Source organism: Callionymus lyra, chromosome 4 (assembly GCF_982586985.1).
Source record: "Callionymus lyra chromosome 4, fCalLyr1.hap1.1, whole genome shotgun sequence".
In the NCBI taxonomy this organism is placed as follows: Eukaryota; Metazoa; Chordata; class Actinopteri; order Syngnathiformes; family Callionymidae; genus Callionymus; species Callionymus lyra.
This window is the reverse complement of record NC_141821.1, coordinates 35983477-35997708: the sequence shown is the minus strand read 5'-3', so window position 1 is coordinate 35997708 and position 14232 is coordinate 35983477. Positions and strand designations below refer to the sequence as shown.

Here is a 14232-nt window from a genome sequence, read left to right as displayed (position 1 = left end):
GGGAGGGCGAAGAAAAGTGGAGAATGTTTTGTTCTGGTGAATGTGCTAGAAAGTTCCGAGAGACCCACGGTGGATGTTACGCCAGTGCAGGAAGAACGCAATGGTAAAACTCTGGTGGTGAAGTGTGGGGTATATTCCAGCAACGTTCAGCAGTGGCCTATTGAAGTATTTCTGCCAAATGCTGATGACAGGATTAAGGTAACATTGTGAGCCACATGACGAGCCAGTTAAGCAAAGCCAGGTTCCGTAATAGTGGTTCAGTGTCAGCCCAAGCAGGGCGGACAAAGTGCCGGCGGCGACAACAGGTTCGGTTTGCTTCTGACTCACATGAGCAGAATAAACACTAATCACACATACAGGTAGGTATGGGTCTATCTAAATCCTACGCACCGATCACTTTGATGAGGGGTCAGCACAGTCTTCAATTAACCAGTATCCAGCTTAGACAACGATCTTTTATTATAGTTTTATTATGTTATTTACTATGATCAAATAAAAGTGGTTTGATTGAAGCTCAGGTGGTTGTTTAACTGTTAGAATAACAACCAAAGGAATGCAGTTTGGGTGTCATATTGCATCAAAGTCATACCAGTGACTCACTATCTTACGGTCTTTGTACGTCAACAACAAGACCTATGAGTGACAGCATTCTGCTTCAGATGAAAGCACACGCTAATTTTAGAACAGCATCATTTATATCTTTTTCTACAGTGGGAAAGTCAGTTTCTCCACCTTTACCTATCTTTACCAACCTCAAGTGTGCTCTGTTCACAAGAACCTTTCCTATCCTAGAATGCCAAAGTGCCAGAACTCCTGTCAAGCCTGCTGGGCACTGATCCTGAGCTGTCATCGCTAATCCAAAGCCTACTGACCTGGCAGTCGACAAATCTGATCATCTGTCTGGGAGACACGGTTCGGCAACCTACGGATCTTGGGCTGCAATACTCAACTTAAGCTTCATTGTACTGGCTCATTCAGTCCTTAACACTGATGTGTTCAGGATAAAATGTGTTTATAAGTCAGGTCTCATTGTCTGCAGAAAGTTAATTATTTGTTTTTAGCATTAGTGTCTGTGGCTCCAGACAATATTTTCGAAGGAAGAGTGTGAAGAGTAATGAAGGTTACAGACCCCTGGTGTAGAATGTATTCAGTGTCCGGCTCAGAGGGAGTTACTTACTTACAGCACCATTTTTCTCAGTCATGTTTTCTCGGGGCAGCCTAATAGAGGCAATGGTGTGTGGACCTTGTCCACAGAACAGCTTTTTTAACCAAACTTGCCGTGTTTTTTGTTGTTGTTTGTTCGCTGGGTTAGTTTCTTGTGTTGTGAAACAGATTGACAACTCACCTGTCACCTTCTGCAGGCGCTGTATGTCTGTGAGCAGGACTAAAGTGGGAATATGCGTTCACAAGAACCGTCGCACACACGTGTCTGCTGCTCTGGTGGCAGCTCTCACTGGTCATGTAGAGAAGTGCACCTCGGAGACATATTTACGTTTAGCATTAATTAAAAACTAACACACCAAAGTGTTTACAGTTACATGAGTTACATGAATATCGAAGTATTCACAGGCTTATAAACATGTTTTTTATTCCACACATGGATTATCCTTTTTGAATGACCACATGATCATTTTACAATCTGTTAGGGATTTCATGGGAAGAATGTGCATGAATTATAGGATATATATATAAAAAAGTGGAACCAGGTAGTTAAGCCAGTTATATTAAACACTTTTATTCAATGTAATATGGATATGCGCCCGAAATTCGATCCCATCTTCACGTCGTCATCACTACTTAATGGCCATTTGCAGTTTTATTCTTGTTGAACTTCATCTTTAGATGATTCTAACCAGCCCCTGATTGTCTCTGTAAGCAAATAATCCTGTAAATAGACCCATATGTTTCGCTTCTTTTTAGTAGCAAATCCACGCTGTTATTAGAACGCAGATAGATGGACAAAATAGACAGAAATGCTGCCCTGATGTAAACTCTCATTCTTTAGGGTTCTTAAATTAAATCATAAATTCTTCAGTTGTTTAATTTTTGTTACACCTACTTGAATGTAAGAGTCAAATTTGATATGTTCATTTCTATTCTATTCCATACTATATTCCAAGATGACAAATACAATAACGGTTCATTTTCAAATAGTTGAACTGTACTATGAACTAGCGGACATATAAAGTGAACATTTCTAACACAGAGTTATAGTTTTATTATTACATTGAGTACTGGGGCAAGTATTCCCACTTTCAACCTCAGTAGGATATGTCTCCTTTTAGCTCCCACTTTTTGCACTCATGAAGGTTTTATTTTATTCTTTCATCATTTCTCCTTATATGTTCATTTCTATTCTATTCTATACTATATTCCAAGACGACAAATACAATAACGGTTCATTTTCAAATAGTTGAACTGTATTATGAACTAGCAGACATATAAAGTGAACATTACTAACACAGAGTTATAGTTTTAATATTACATTGAGTACTGGGTCAAGTATTCCCACTTTCACCCTCAGTAGGATATGTCTCCTTTTAGCTCCCACTTTTCGCACTCATGAAGGTTTTATTTTATTCTTTCATCATTTCTCCTTTTTGTATCTCTAATCTTTGCTAATGGCTGGCACACAATTGGAACCAATGCTGATATCTGGTGTGCCAGAGCCCAGAAATAGATGACAAAATAGTGATGTGCGGTGAGGTTCATGGTTAGTGAGGCAGCTTATTCAATTGGCTACTGGTTATTTCATATCTCATCAGCATTCTTCACTACACACAATTTTTTAAAAGATTTTAATTTTGATAACTTAACACAGATTGCTCTTCAAAAGCATGAAAAGTCAAATATTATTAAATCTATCATTATATATAGAATGGTATTATTTCAATTTTTAAACCTGCCATTTTTAATGATCTAAAACCTATTAATTGGGTGACAATCTAAATCTAAATTAGTTTTACACAATAAATAGGTATGGAAAAAATGAACTGCTAAATAATTGTTTAAAAATGGTCAACAAACTGGATTTTAAACACTCCAGAATATGACCGTGATAATGAAGAAATACAGGGAAGACTAAACTGATTCAATTCTCTTCATTTGAACGTTTATTTGCCCCTTCTAGATGGAGTTTGGGGAATTTGCCGATAAGTTTAGCGTGAAATCTCCACATTCAAGTTCGGTTCATGACAGGAGAAACCTGATCAGCTGATACCTTGACCGCAGTACGATGCTGTTGTTGGTGCTTGAATAAAAGATACACGCTAAGACCCGCCTCTTGTTGCTTCTGATGTTTAATATTGTTAATATATATAATCTTCTTCGATCTTGTAATCTCCTCGATTTTCTTCTTCGAGATCTATCAGTATGAAATGTTCAAATTTAAATCTAAATAACCCTTTCAATTCAAAATTAAATTAATAAACCATCTTGAAAACGAATTTCACTTCCACTTATTTTTTTTACCACACCAATGGTAAAATGTAAATGTTTGTGTCAAATTGGAGCTTCATTCTTCACAGAAACATACCCTCGTGTTTTTCTGTCGGGGTCAAAAATGGAAAGTGTGAATGCACAGTGGGACTGTGAGGCGCTTGTTGGGTGAGGGGAGGGAGGATGAAGGAGGGGGGACTGAGTGGGACTGCCGAACAGACGTTAAGGGGTGAAAATATGCAGCTCGGACATTCCCAGGCAGCCGTGAGAATGTTGAGTGGACAGAAGGTGGACAACTTTTACTTGCTCTAACTGTCGAGGCTTAGAAAAATCATTACAACGACATGCACCATTAAAGGAATGCAAAAATAAGTGGAAGAAGTGCGGAGAATGCAGAAAGGAAGCAAATCCAGGAAAGGAGCTGTGGACTAAGTTGGAATTCCTGACTGAAGTCATGGTAAGTCCCTAAAATTTGAGCAGGTTTGTGTGGCTTCTCAACATTTTCCAATAACTGTAAGAACCTGTTTGTATCGTTTGCTGACTAAAACCTGATATAGACACAATTAGGTGTCTTAAATATCAGAATGTGAGAGTTCTCAGATTTTATTGGCAGTTCTGTTGATTGAGTTCATGTGCAAACAAAGTTGCTCGAACATTTATAAGAAACTGTCCCAATGTGGTAACATAAACGTGTCAACATCTCGTGTGGACATTTTTGGTTTGGAAAAAGAGGAAAAAAACAAAGTCAGTGTTTTGTAGCTTAGCAACTTTGTTTACATGGCGAGAGCTGAAATCAAACTAGACAAGAAGGTCTGTTGTGATCAGGGTGGAGCAATTAAGAAGGAAGTTGGCACACAAAAAAGTGGAGGACTGAAGCTGGAATAAGTGAAGAGAAGGCTTGGGTTACTCGTTACTTCAGGAAACTTGGAGCCTCAGCAGCGGTTTTCTGTGATGCTGCATTTTCCACATCAGGTCTGAGAGAAAGAGGACCGGAGGGGGGGCTCATAGCAAAATAAATTAAAAACAAAGAAAAAACAAAAGTTTATGCCACGTGACTATCGAGTAGCCAAAACAAGTCAGCATCAGGTCGAGAAAGAAAAAAACAAAAGGGCTAGTCAATAACAACGTTGACATCCGTGTTGAAATTCACTGGATATTTGTGACATGCACGATCCTATTGTCACACACCCAGAACAAAGAACCACTGCCAGTAACATGTGGCAGCACTCCATATACTTTGTCTGCTAAATAGCGCTTTTGCAACGCTTACGATCATGGGAGAATGCTGATGACCGAACCCATGAGATGGTAGTTGACAACCCTGTAGACTTTCTAGCACACTGGACTTCATGTAGCACAATCCAGAAAGTTTCCTGAATCACAGCTGCAGAACAATTAAACCTAAATGTGACAATTTACCTGCACTGGACTTTTCATAAAAGTGACCCATTCTTGGGGATTTAATACATTTTGACACATTTGAGAGAATTTTTAAATTATATCTGCAGAATTTAACGTGTGGCAAAACCCTAAAACAGCCCAGCTTGTAAAGGATATACATTAGCAAACAGCTAAACGATCAGAATTTAGTTACGATATATTCTTCAGAGATAATTAAAAACATTTATATTTATAATGTAACGTACATCATATTTGAGAACACGAAAAAAAATTAACTAAATATACATTATGAAAAGTAAACCTAAAAAATACAAGAAACAATCAAGATTTTACTCCTCTTTTTTATTTTTATTTTTAAAGGTGATTTTGTAGTTATTAGCAAAATAACATTTTATTTTCTTCAAACATTTATTAGTTACGCAGCCCTGGACATAAAAGGGTAAAAGAAAAATATATATCCGTGGCCACGACTTAGTGATTTATTTATGCCGTGTCATGTCCAGGCCCCTGTAATTAGTTGTTATCTATTATTGTTGTTAAACAATTTCCAGAATGAGATCTCCAGAGGGATCAATAAATCTTATCTATCTATCTATCTATCTATCTATCTATCTATCTATCTATCTATCTATCTATCTATCTATCTATCTATCTATCTATCTATCTATCTATCTATCTATCTATCTATCTATCTATCTATCTATCTATCTATCTATCTATCTATCTATCTATCATCTATCTATCTATCTATCTATCTATCTATCTATCTATCTATCTATCTATCTATCTATCTATCTATCTATCTATCTATCTATCTATCTATCTATCTATCTATCTATCTATCTATCTATCTATCTATCTATCTATCTATTATCTGGGGTTGACAAACATAAGGTAATGAACCCATACATTCATTAATTTATTCATTCATTGTCTGCTGCTGATTCACTTAACGGGGTCACATGTGTGCGTGCGTGCCTGTGTTGTTGTTGTTGTTTTTACAAGAAATTAATTGTAGACTTTATTCGGACACACCTTTCTTGAATGTTACTTCCTGCTAGTAAGTAATACAAGTTTACTCCTGGAACAAAAGAGACGCTACTCCATAAATATTAGTCATGGACCAAAAGTAATAATAACATGAGCAGACAAAAGGTTACCGGTTCTTACACTAAGTGGCAGAGACAATGCTCGAGTTTGATTTGACATTTGCTGGATGACACTGAGATTTTGGGTTTTTTTGCAGATTCAGCAGTGATTCAAATAGAAGAGTCACAGACAAAAGACACGTCAAGTTTAGACTTCTCCAGCACGACCCAAAAGTAACACAAGTCAGACAGATGATGTAATGTGTAATTGTGGATTGGTGAATAGGACAACAACAGACACGCAGGAGACCAGACGTCTCTGGAACTTAGCAAGTTGTTAACCGGAGTCGCTGACCTACTGTTGATCATATGGAGATTTAAGAAGGATGTCCACTATCTGCCCCTTCCTCCTTTTTACTCTGTGATTCCCATATTCTTTCTTCCTCTTGCATTCCTTTTTTCAGGCACATCATGTCATCTGATGTCACCCCCCCCCCCCCACCTACTCCCCCGCCTCCAGACCCATGTATCTCTCTTCCTCTCTACATCTGGTTTCTATCATGCTGCTGCTCTTGTTCCCATCAATCTCTCCCACCAGTAACCCCCTTCTCCTTTAAAAAAAATGTTTCTTCTGATTTTAAATTTCGCTCATGCAGACTTTAGATTTCAGATATTTATATCCTTTTGTATTTGTTGCTGCATCAGCATCTCATAGAGAAAAGCAGGAAGTGTGACACAGAAGAAGTGATTCAACACAAAGAAGAGGATACACACTCATACTTGTTGTCATAGCTGACCAACACCATTTTAAATGTGGCTGTCAGTGACAGTGAGTGAGATGTTACTGTTAGCTAATACAAGTTACATATCTCGTTTTTGTCTATAATTTTTGGATGTTTGAACTTAATCACTAAACTAGACCAAAAAAAACACATAGTTTCTACAATATTTTACAGCTTTTGCTTTTCATGTTCCCATTTGCAGGGTTACAATTGGGAGGTTTTGTTGAACTTGTTTTTGTTCCGAACATACTTAATCCTTGTGTTTTTTAACTCAGGGTCAATGTTATGTTATTGTCTTTTTATTATTGGAGGCTCAATTTCAATTCCTGTCCTTCAACAAATTTACCAGTATCGTCCTTATATAATTGTTGGCATCAATAATCTCAGTCACTTGTCTTATTTTAAAGGGCAACCAATGTGAACATTTTCCTGTCTTTAACTCACATGCTTCAAGTGTCAAGTCTTCCTCTCCACTGTCTAAAAGGTTACGAGAGTATTATTACATTAGAATGGTCTTCACTCCTCCAGCCAGCTGAAATCAATCCAGCTTTTTTAATACGATGTGTCCCTTCCGAGATGAAACTTTTAAGGATTGATGATGCACGATGTGAAATGATGGTAAACAAGATTTCATCACCAGAAAAGCTAAATGTTTTAGTGGGCTTAAGCACATTTTCTAATGTAATTATTTAAATGAAAATAGAGTTTTGTACAAACAAACACATGAGTACAATAGAGGACCAAGATCAATTTAGGACACACTCAAATCAAACATTAGTTTACTTTAAACATTATCATCTTTAAGTTACAACATCTGTCACAGGTTTTCTTTTTCAGCTAGGTAGTGACTTTGTTGATTCAAGTCTTTATTATTTTGATTGTATGCTTTTTATATAGTCGTATAGTGTCCCAATGTTCTGTTTAACTTTTATCATTTATAGGTGAATACAATTAAAAACTGTGTTTATTTTTATATGTTCATGTATTTTAATCCTTGCCCTATATTATAGTCTCTTTTTCTGGAAATTGCATGAAACCAAAACACAACACTAGGGAGCAAGATTATGTGCAACCATCAAGGTTGCAAACTAAACATTGTGGGATGCTGAGATAGATGAGTTGTCAATGCTTCAATGCAAAGCCAATCAAACTCTGTGTTATTATGGAAATCTAATGCAATACAATTAGTAGATTGATTTTATTCATGTTTATTTAATTGAAGTGACCTTTCAGTTCTTAAAGATGATAATAAAATAAAAAGTTCTTGTCTATCTTTATGTGAATTGTGTTGTACTTTTAAAGTATTTGCTGTTCAGACAGTTCAGACAGTTATTGTGCATGAATATAATGAACCAAAGTTTGCATTCTTCATGGAGAAGAGTTTGGTTGGAGTCCATATTTAACATCTCATTGTTTTGGCAATAATCTCCCCTTTTCATTTATGTATTATCAATGCAATTTAACCAAAATATTAATTTGACATACATAGTTTTAAAAGTTAAAGGTTCTCTATAGTGTTTTTATTCATATAACTAAACACTGGTAAATGTCAAAACTATTTATAACAGTTCTCACTCTTACAGCAAGGACTGTATTTCGGGGTTGTGTGACTCATTCATAGCACCTCGTAAAAGATGCTGAAAAAAAGAAAAACAAGATCTATTTTTGCTACATTGAAACTTTCAAAATGCACTTAATTTATGTTCTGGAAAATATGAAATGATGTTTTGACACATATAATTTGACCAATTTAATGATCACCCACGTTGAATGTCAGACAAAAAGTGTCCTCTAATGAGCTGACTCAGCAGGTTCTACTGACCTTTATTATGTTTCGTAAGAGAGTAAACTGCCTCCAATATAATTGTGGCCTACAAAACTTTTCATTACATGTATGTAAATGCACTGTAAACATTGAAGCCTGTTTAACTATCATTAACCTACATCAAATTTGTATTTTTAAACTAACTATATTAAAAAAAATAATTGTGTTTGAAATCGTTGGTATACAAGATCACCATGGAACTTAACTTGTTTCTTTGTTGGACACTAATTTCATTGCATAACACAACTACACAACTAAGCAAGAGGAACAAAGACAGACTACCAGAATAAAATCATTGACTGTGAAGTACAGAAAAATATATTTTTGACAGACTTGACAAGAATCCATAAAAGTAAAAAAAAAAAAAATCATGGCTTAAATAAATAATTTCCCCCGCTGCAAACATGGATGGAAAAATGTGTCTTTCTTTTACTTAAATATTTGACTTCTAGCTTCACACATCTGCAGAGATGGTGAAGGAAGTTCCTGCTGACTTGCAGTGCAAGCCTTCAAGACCTCCTGCTGTGTTTTATCAGGAGGCCGACAGGCTGTTTGATCCTCTTTTACCACCATCACTACACCTATATTGTTTTTTCCCACTCCCAGGCATTCACTTGACACTGATGATAACTTTAACTTTAAGTTTTCTATTAGACATCTCTTTTTCTATTAAACATCTATCTACACATTTTTTGAAAATGTTAAGTTAAAACAATGTCTTTAGGAAGCCAAGAGGTGCATAGCCAAGTCCTGGAAAAATTTGAGGCAATGAGTCTCACTATGGATTTTCTTGTATTTCCATGTAGTGTGTCATTCTACATTTTAGATGAATCAATCAAAAATGTTTGGAAAATAGCTATTCATTTGCAGAAACATTACGTTCTTACAAAATATTTTACTTTCTTTTGATTTGATTGAGGGGGCACACCAACTTTGTGGTAAGTGCTACTGCCTTATAATAAGTGTAATTTTTGAGGGTTAATTTCCAGCCTGAGGCAAACTCCATGTCTCCTGTTTTTTTTACACGCAGACATGCAGAATTTCGACTCTCTGAATGGTCTTTATTTTGAAAGGTGGTGTCCCCTGACTCTCACCCGAAGTAGCTAGGATAGTGACCCCGCTAAAAAACACATTATCAGGATCAGTCTTATTACATACACAGACAGCATTGTTAATTCAAAGTTTAGTAAAAAAAAAAGAAAGCCTAATAAGTCATCAGATTGAATTGACTAATTTGATCATTTATGTGAAAACAAGCATCACAGGACACTTTAGCTTCAGTCACAGCCACATGGTAAATTGCAAAAAAGTCCTTGAGCTTTTTCAAGTTTGAGTTTAGAAGAACGTTTTGGTTCCCATTTGAAACTTGGCAGCAAAGGTTTAAACATAAGTTGTATTGCAAATCCAGTGACTTGCAGTTACAGATTTTTAGCCACTCCACCCTTCAATGTGGTTAACCCCAACCCCCCTCTGTACACAGATCGAGCGCCTGAAACTTATTTTCAAATACTGTTGGCTCTGTCTTTTTACATAAACCCAGCTCGTTCCCTCCTGGATGCTCTGAGCAGCTCTCTTTTTCCGAACACTCTGTTCTTCCAATCTGGGTTTCCCTCATCTGGTCGCTGCAGTTGTTCCACACAATATGGGAACTGTTGAGGAGAAGTCGACTTAATTGTTGTCAGATGACAGTCAGAGATTACGAGGGAGCAAAAACCTGGAAAAATAAGGTTGAAAACTGTTCAAGCAAGAATTGCGAGGCAGAGGAGAGTTGAACAGGAAGGTTAAGGTGTTAGGGGAAAAGAAATATTTTGGAAAAAAGCTAGAAACAGTCTCATGTTGCCATGACGACGGTCCATGAAGAAAGAAAAACACTGAGTGTATTGCGTACTCTGCTCTGTCACATGATGAAATGACGTGTGAGTTTGTATTAAAAGGAACGGATGTGCGTGCACACACACAGGTGTCTAAGAAAATATAACATGTTGGTTTAACTCTTTTGTTATGCATTCATGGGGCCTCGGAGGAAATGCTAGACACTCCCCAGACCGAACAGGAAACTGTGTGCAAGTGTGCGTATGCATGAATGTGCAAAGGCGAGACTTGCCGGCTGTTAAATACAAACACAGACATTAGAGTTGATTCAGAGAACATTCATGTATTAACCCTTTCCTCACTCTTCTTGTCCTGGGCAGGGTTCTGAGGCGATGGAGGACTGTGTTCAGGGGGCGCTGTCGTCACTCTATCCTCCCTTTGAGAGCACTGCCCCACCTCTCCTTTCTCAGGTGAAGAACATATTCTGGCAGAAAAAAATCCAACCCAGATCATGTATTCGCTCATAACTGACATATTCATGTGGGTTTGTGAAAAGATAAGAATATTTTAATATTTCTGTTTGGTCTGAATGTTACACTCAAATGTCAGTTATGAAATAGATGGAGTGATGTTTGGATGGATTAAAGGGTAAATGGATGAAAATGTGACAGTTTTGTCAGGAACATTGGAATTACAAATCATAATCTGTAATATCAAGAGGATAAATCTATCATAAACATGAAAATTAAAACATTTCATTTTTTTAATGGTCAGACGAGAAAAGATTCCATATTTTGTGCTTTTATTTGTTGCTCAGTTGTGTTATGCTATGTAGTAGTAAGTAAGTAAGTAAGTAATTCTTATTTGTACAGCGCTTTTCTAGACCAGGGTCACAAAGCGCTTAAACAATCAAAACAATATTCAATAAAGTATATAGTAGCCACCTTTCCAGGGCGTAATCCACCTTAAATTAATGAAACTGAATGGAAAATGATTTTCACATGGAACAAAATATTCAAGTTTTACTAGGTTTTAAGTTCTGACAAATGTGATCTTCTCTATGCAGGTCTTTTCTGTCTTGGAGTCCACTTATCAACATGACAGCCTCCGCTACCTCCTGGACTACTTTGTTCCTGCCAAACACCTCCTTCATAAACTCCAGCAGCACGCCTGTGTGAGTTTTCCTTATGCATCACACAAGGCAACCATAGTTGCTAAAACGACATACTGATTCATTGGTTCTCATAGAAAATAAATTTTGGGCTGATTGACCCTATTTATAATTTTTAAAAGGTACAAACAGGTTTCACAAAAGTAACTGGACCATCACTATCAGACTCATAAAAGGACTATATATATATAGTATCATTGACACTTTATGTTAACACCAATATAGGAGTAAAACTGTTAATTGAAATGTTTAAATACCTTAAAGAATTTGCTTCAAAGTTTATTTTCTCTTTACATGTTTTGCAACATTCACATCACAGAGTGAGAGTTAAAGAATGTTGGGAGACGAATCATTGCTTGTGCCTGTAAATGCCTCTTTTGTATTAAGATATGTTGGGTCGAGTCCTATAACCAACATTCCCATGGTATGTTTTAAGTTCATTGAGACAAATCATTTGACAAGTCCATTCCTCTCTCAAACTTAAGAGATTTTAGAGGAAAAGGACGCTAAAAGTTTGCCTAGGTTCTAGGTTCTGTTTGACTTAATATTGTGGGTTTTATTTATTATTCCAATGCCTTGAATAGCATTATCTTAATCTGGATATCACGGTTGAAGAAACGTTTTTGACATGACCTTTAGTCACCTAGTATGTGATGTCACAATAGGGCACAGGCATAATCTGTCAGTAACATGAACAATAAGACTTTTATCGTGCTGCATATTTTCTTCAATATTATCTCATGACTCAGTTTGAAGCCGTCTGTGATGTCACTGTCAGGTAGATAAAAATAAAAGCCCAGTGACAGCTTTATTTGGTTTTAAATGTTCTAAATAGTAATTTAATCTCTTAGCGTAGTAACAGTACAAAAACAGTACAACAAAAAGTTCATTTTGATAATTGAACGGACTGGGGATTCTATATGGATTTGTCAAATTAAAACCAGACAACAACATTTAAGGAGCATTAACTTGCAGAAGAGTTCTGTTTTGGTTGTCACTATAGAAAAGGGGAGCTGCTGAGCTGAGGGTGTGCTGATGAGTCACAGCATTAATTCCTTCCATATGTGTAACTGCTGGGAGAAAAGTGGCAGAGGAGTAGACGGTGGTAAGGAACCAGGATAAACATAGATTCATTTGAAAGAGAGAAGGAAAAAATGGGCAAATGTAAGACTATAGAGGGCTGATTGAGAAGTGGTCCTGTTGGGGGGCGAGTGGGGGTGAAAGGAGAAAACAGTGGGGCACATTGTGGAGGTGGTTTGGGGACGAAACCAGATTGAGTGGGTTGTGAGGAAACATTGGCTGAAATATATGAGTGAAAACTTGACACGGAAAGTTATTTGATCTCAAAATCAACGTGATTCAATACTTTTTATTTTTATATTTTTATATTTTTGTTAAAATTGGTATTGCAGTATTATATGGCACGACCTGGAAAACCAAATTTAAGTCTATAAAATACAATGGTACCCAAACTTTTTTGCAACGTGAAACAGTTGAATGTTTTCATGGACTGGCCTACAGATAAACAGAGCAAAAATGGTACGACCTGGAAAACCACATTTCAGTCTATGAAAATACATCTCAATATAGCACTGAAACAACACCAGCACTGGACTTGTTTCTTTGCAAAAGTGGTCCCATATAGAGTATCACTCTTTTTGACCGACTTCATTTTGTTTTGGAGTAAACTTGCCTGAATCACTGTCTTGAAATGTTAAAAGTCAAAGAAAAATATGACTTTGAAGACAATCCATTGTATTTAATCAACATAAAATACATTTCAGATGTGCAGGCCGGTACCGTCCTCCGGCCAAAAGGTGGGACCATTGCTCAAGTCCATTAATAAAATTAATACCTACGTCTGCGTCATAAATAAATCAGATGGAACTAATCTGATGAATAATATTATAAAACTTGTTTATTTCTTATTATAGGAAATCAACACCAACAATGTAAACATGCATAGTTTTATGATTTTGAATTCAGAACGTGTGAATGTATTAAGGCTCTTTTTATAGAGGTCCATAATGATTTGTTGTCTGGTAATGGGGATCTGCTTTGCTATCAACTGTTTTTCAATAACTCTTGTGTCATATAGATGATTAGCATTTTCAACACTTTTGTTTAGATGAGAGTGACCAGAGATCAAACTATTTCTCTTCTTTCTTGAATTAATTTCAGTCGCAGTACATTGGCTGTCTCTTCCTACACTCTGGCTGGCCTCTGTGTCTTGGAGAAAAAGTCGTTGTACAATTGTCAACACTTGACTGGAGGCTTCTACGCTGCAATGACTTCTATCTTCAAGTGGTTCCCTTTTCCACACGGTGCCCACGACTGGCCCTGAAATGCTTGGCTCCTGGCGGTCGTACAGTTCAGGAAATCTTGGTACCAGAGTCTCAGCACCCTTTGGTTTTCACAACGGAGTGGCTGCACAGCATCAATAAGGAACGGGGCCACAAAAGGGAAGGTAAGGATAACCCAGGAGAATACTGTTGACCCGACTGCTTAACTTTGGATTCCTTTTTTATAGCCTGGCTTGACAATTTTTAGATCTTTTGCTGCTTTAATGGTTCTTACGTGTGTTTGAAAAGTGCCAAATGATGACCAGATGTCCGCATAACCTGCACTGAAAAGTTTATGAGCAAGATTCAGAAGGGGTGGAGGGGAGGGAATATTGCTAAGAGGCATTTATTGATCTTTCTCATTTTACATGAA

General features: G+C 36.8%; 1 protein-coding gene across 2 annotated transcripts in view; it reads left to right on the top strand.

The window, feature by feature from the left end:
• Nucleotides 1-3715: 3715 nt before the first annotated feature.
• The window catches only part of arhgef40 (Rho guanine nucleotide exchange factor 40), a 32185-nt gene continuing 21668 nt past the window's right edge, over nucleotides 3716-14232 (top strand). For both annotated transcript variants that reach the window (XM_087790065.1, XM_087790064.1), the window contains exons 1-4: nucleotides 3716-3895; nucleotides 10727-10816; nucleotides 11413-11520; nucleotides 13699-13984. In XM_087790065.1, coding sequence (XP_087646191.1) covers nucleotides 3893-3895; nucleotides 10727-10816; nucleotides 11413-11520; nucleotides 13699-13984 — 487 coding nt within the window. In that variant the 5' untranslated portion in view covers nucleotides 3716-3892. The remainder of the gene's footprint in view (nucleotides 3896-10726; nucleotides 10817-11412; nucleotides 11521-13698; nucleotides 13985-14232) is intronic.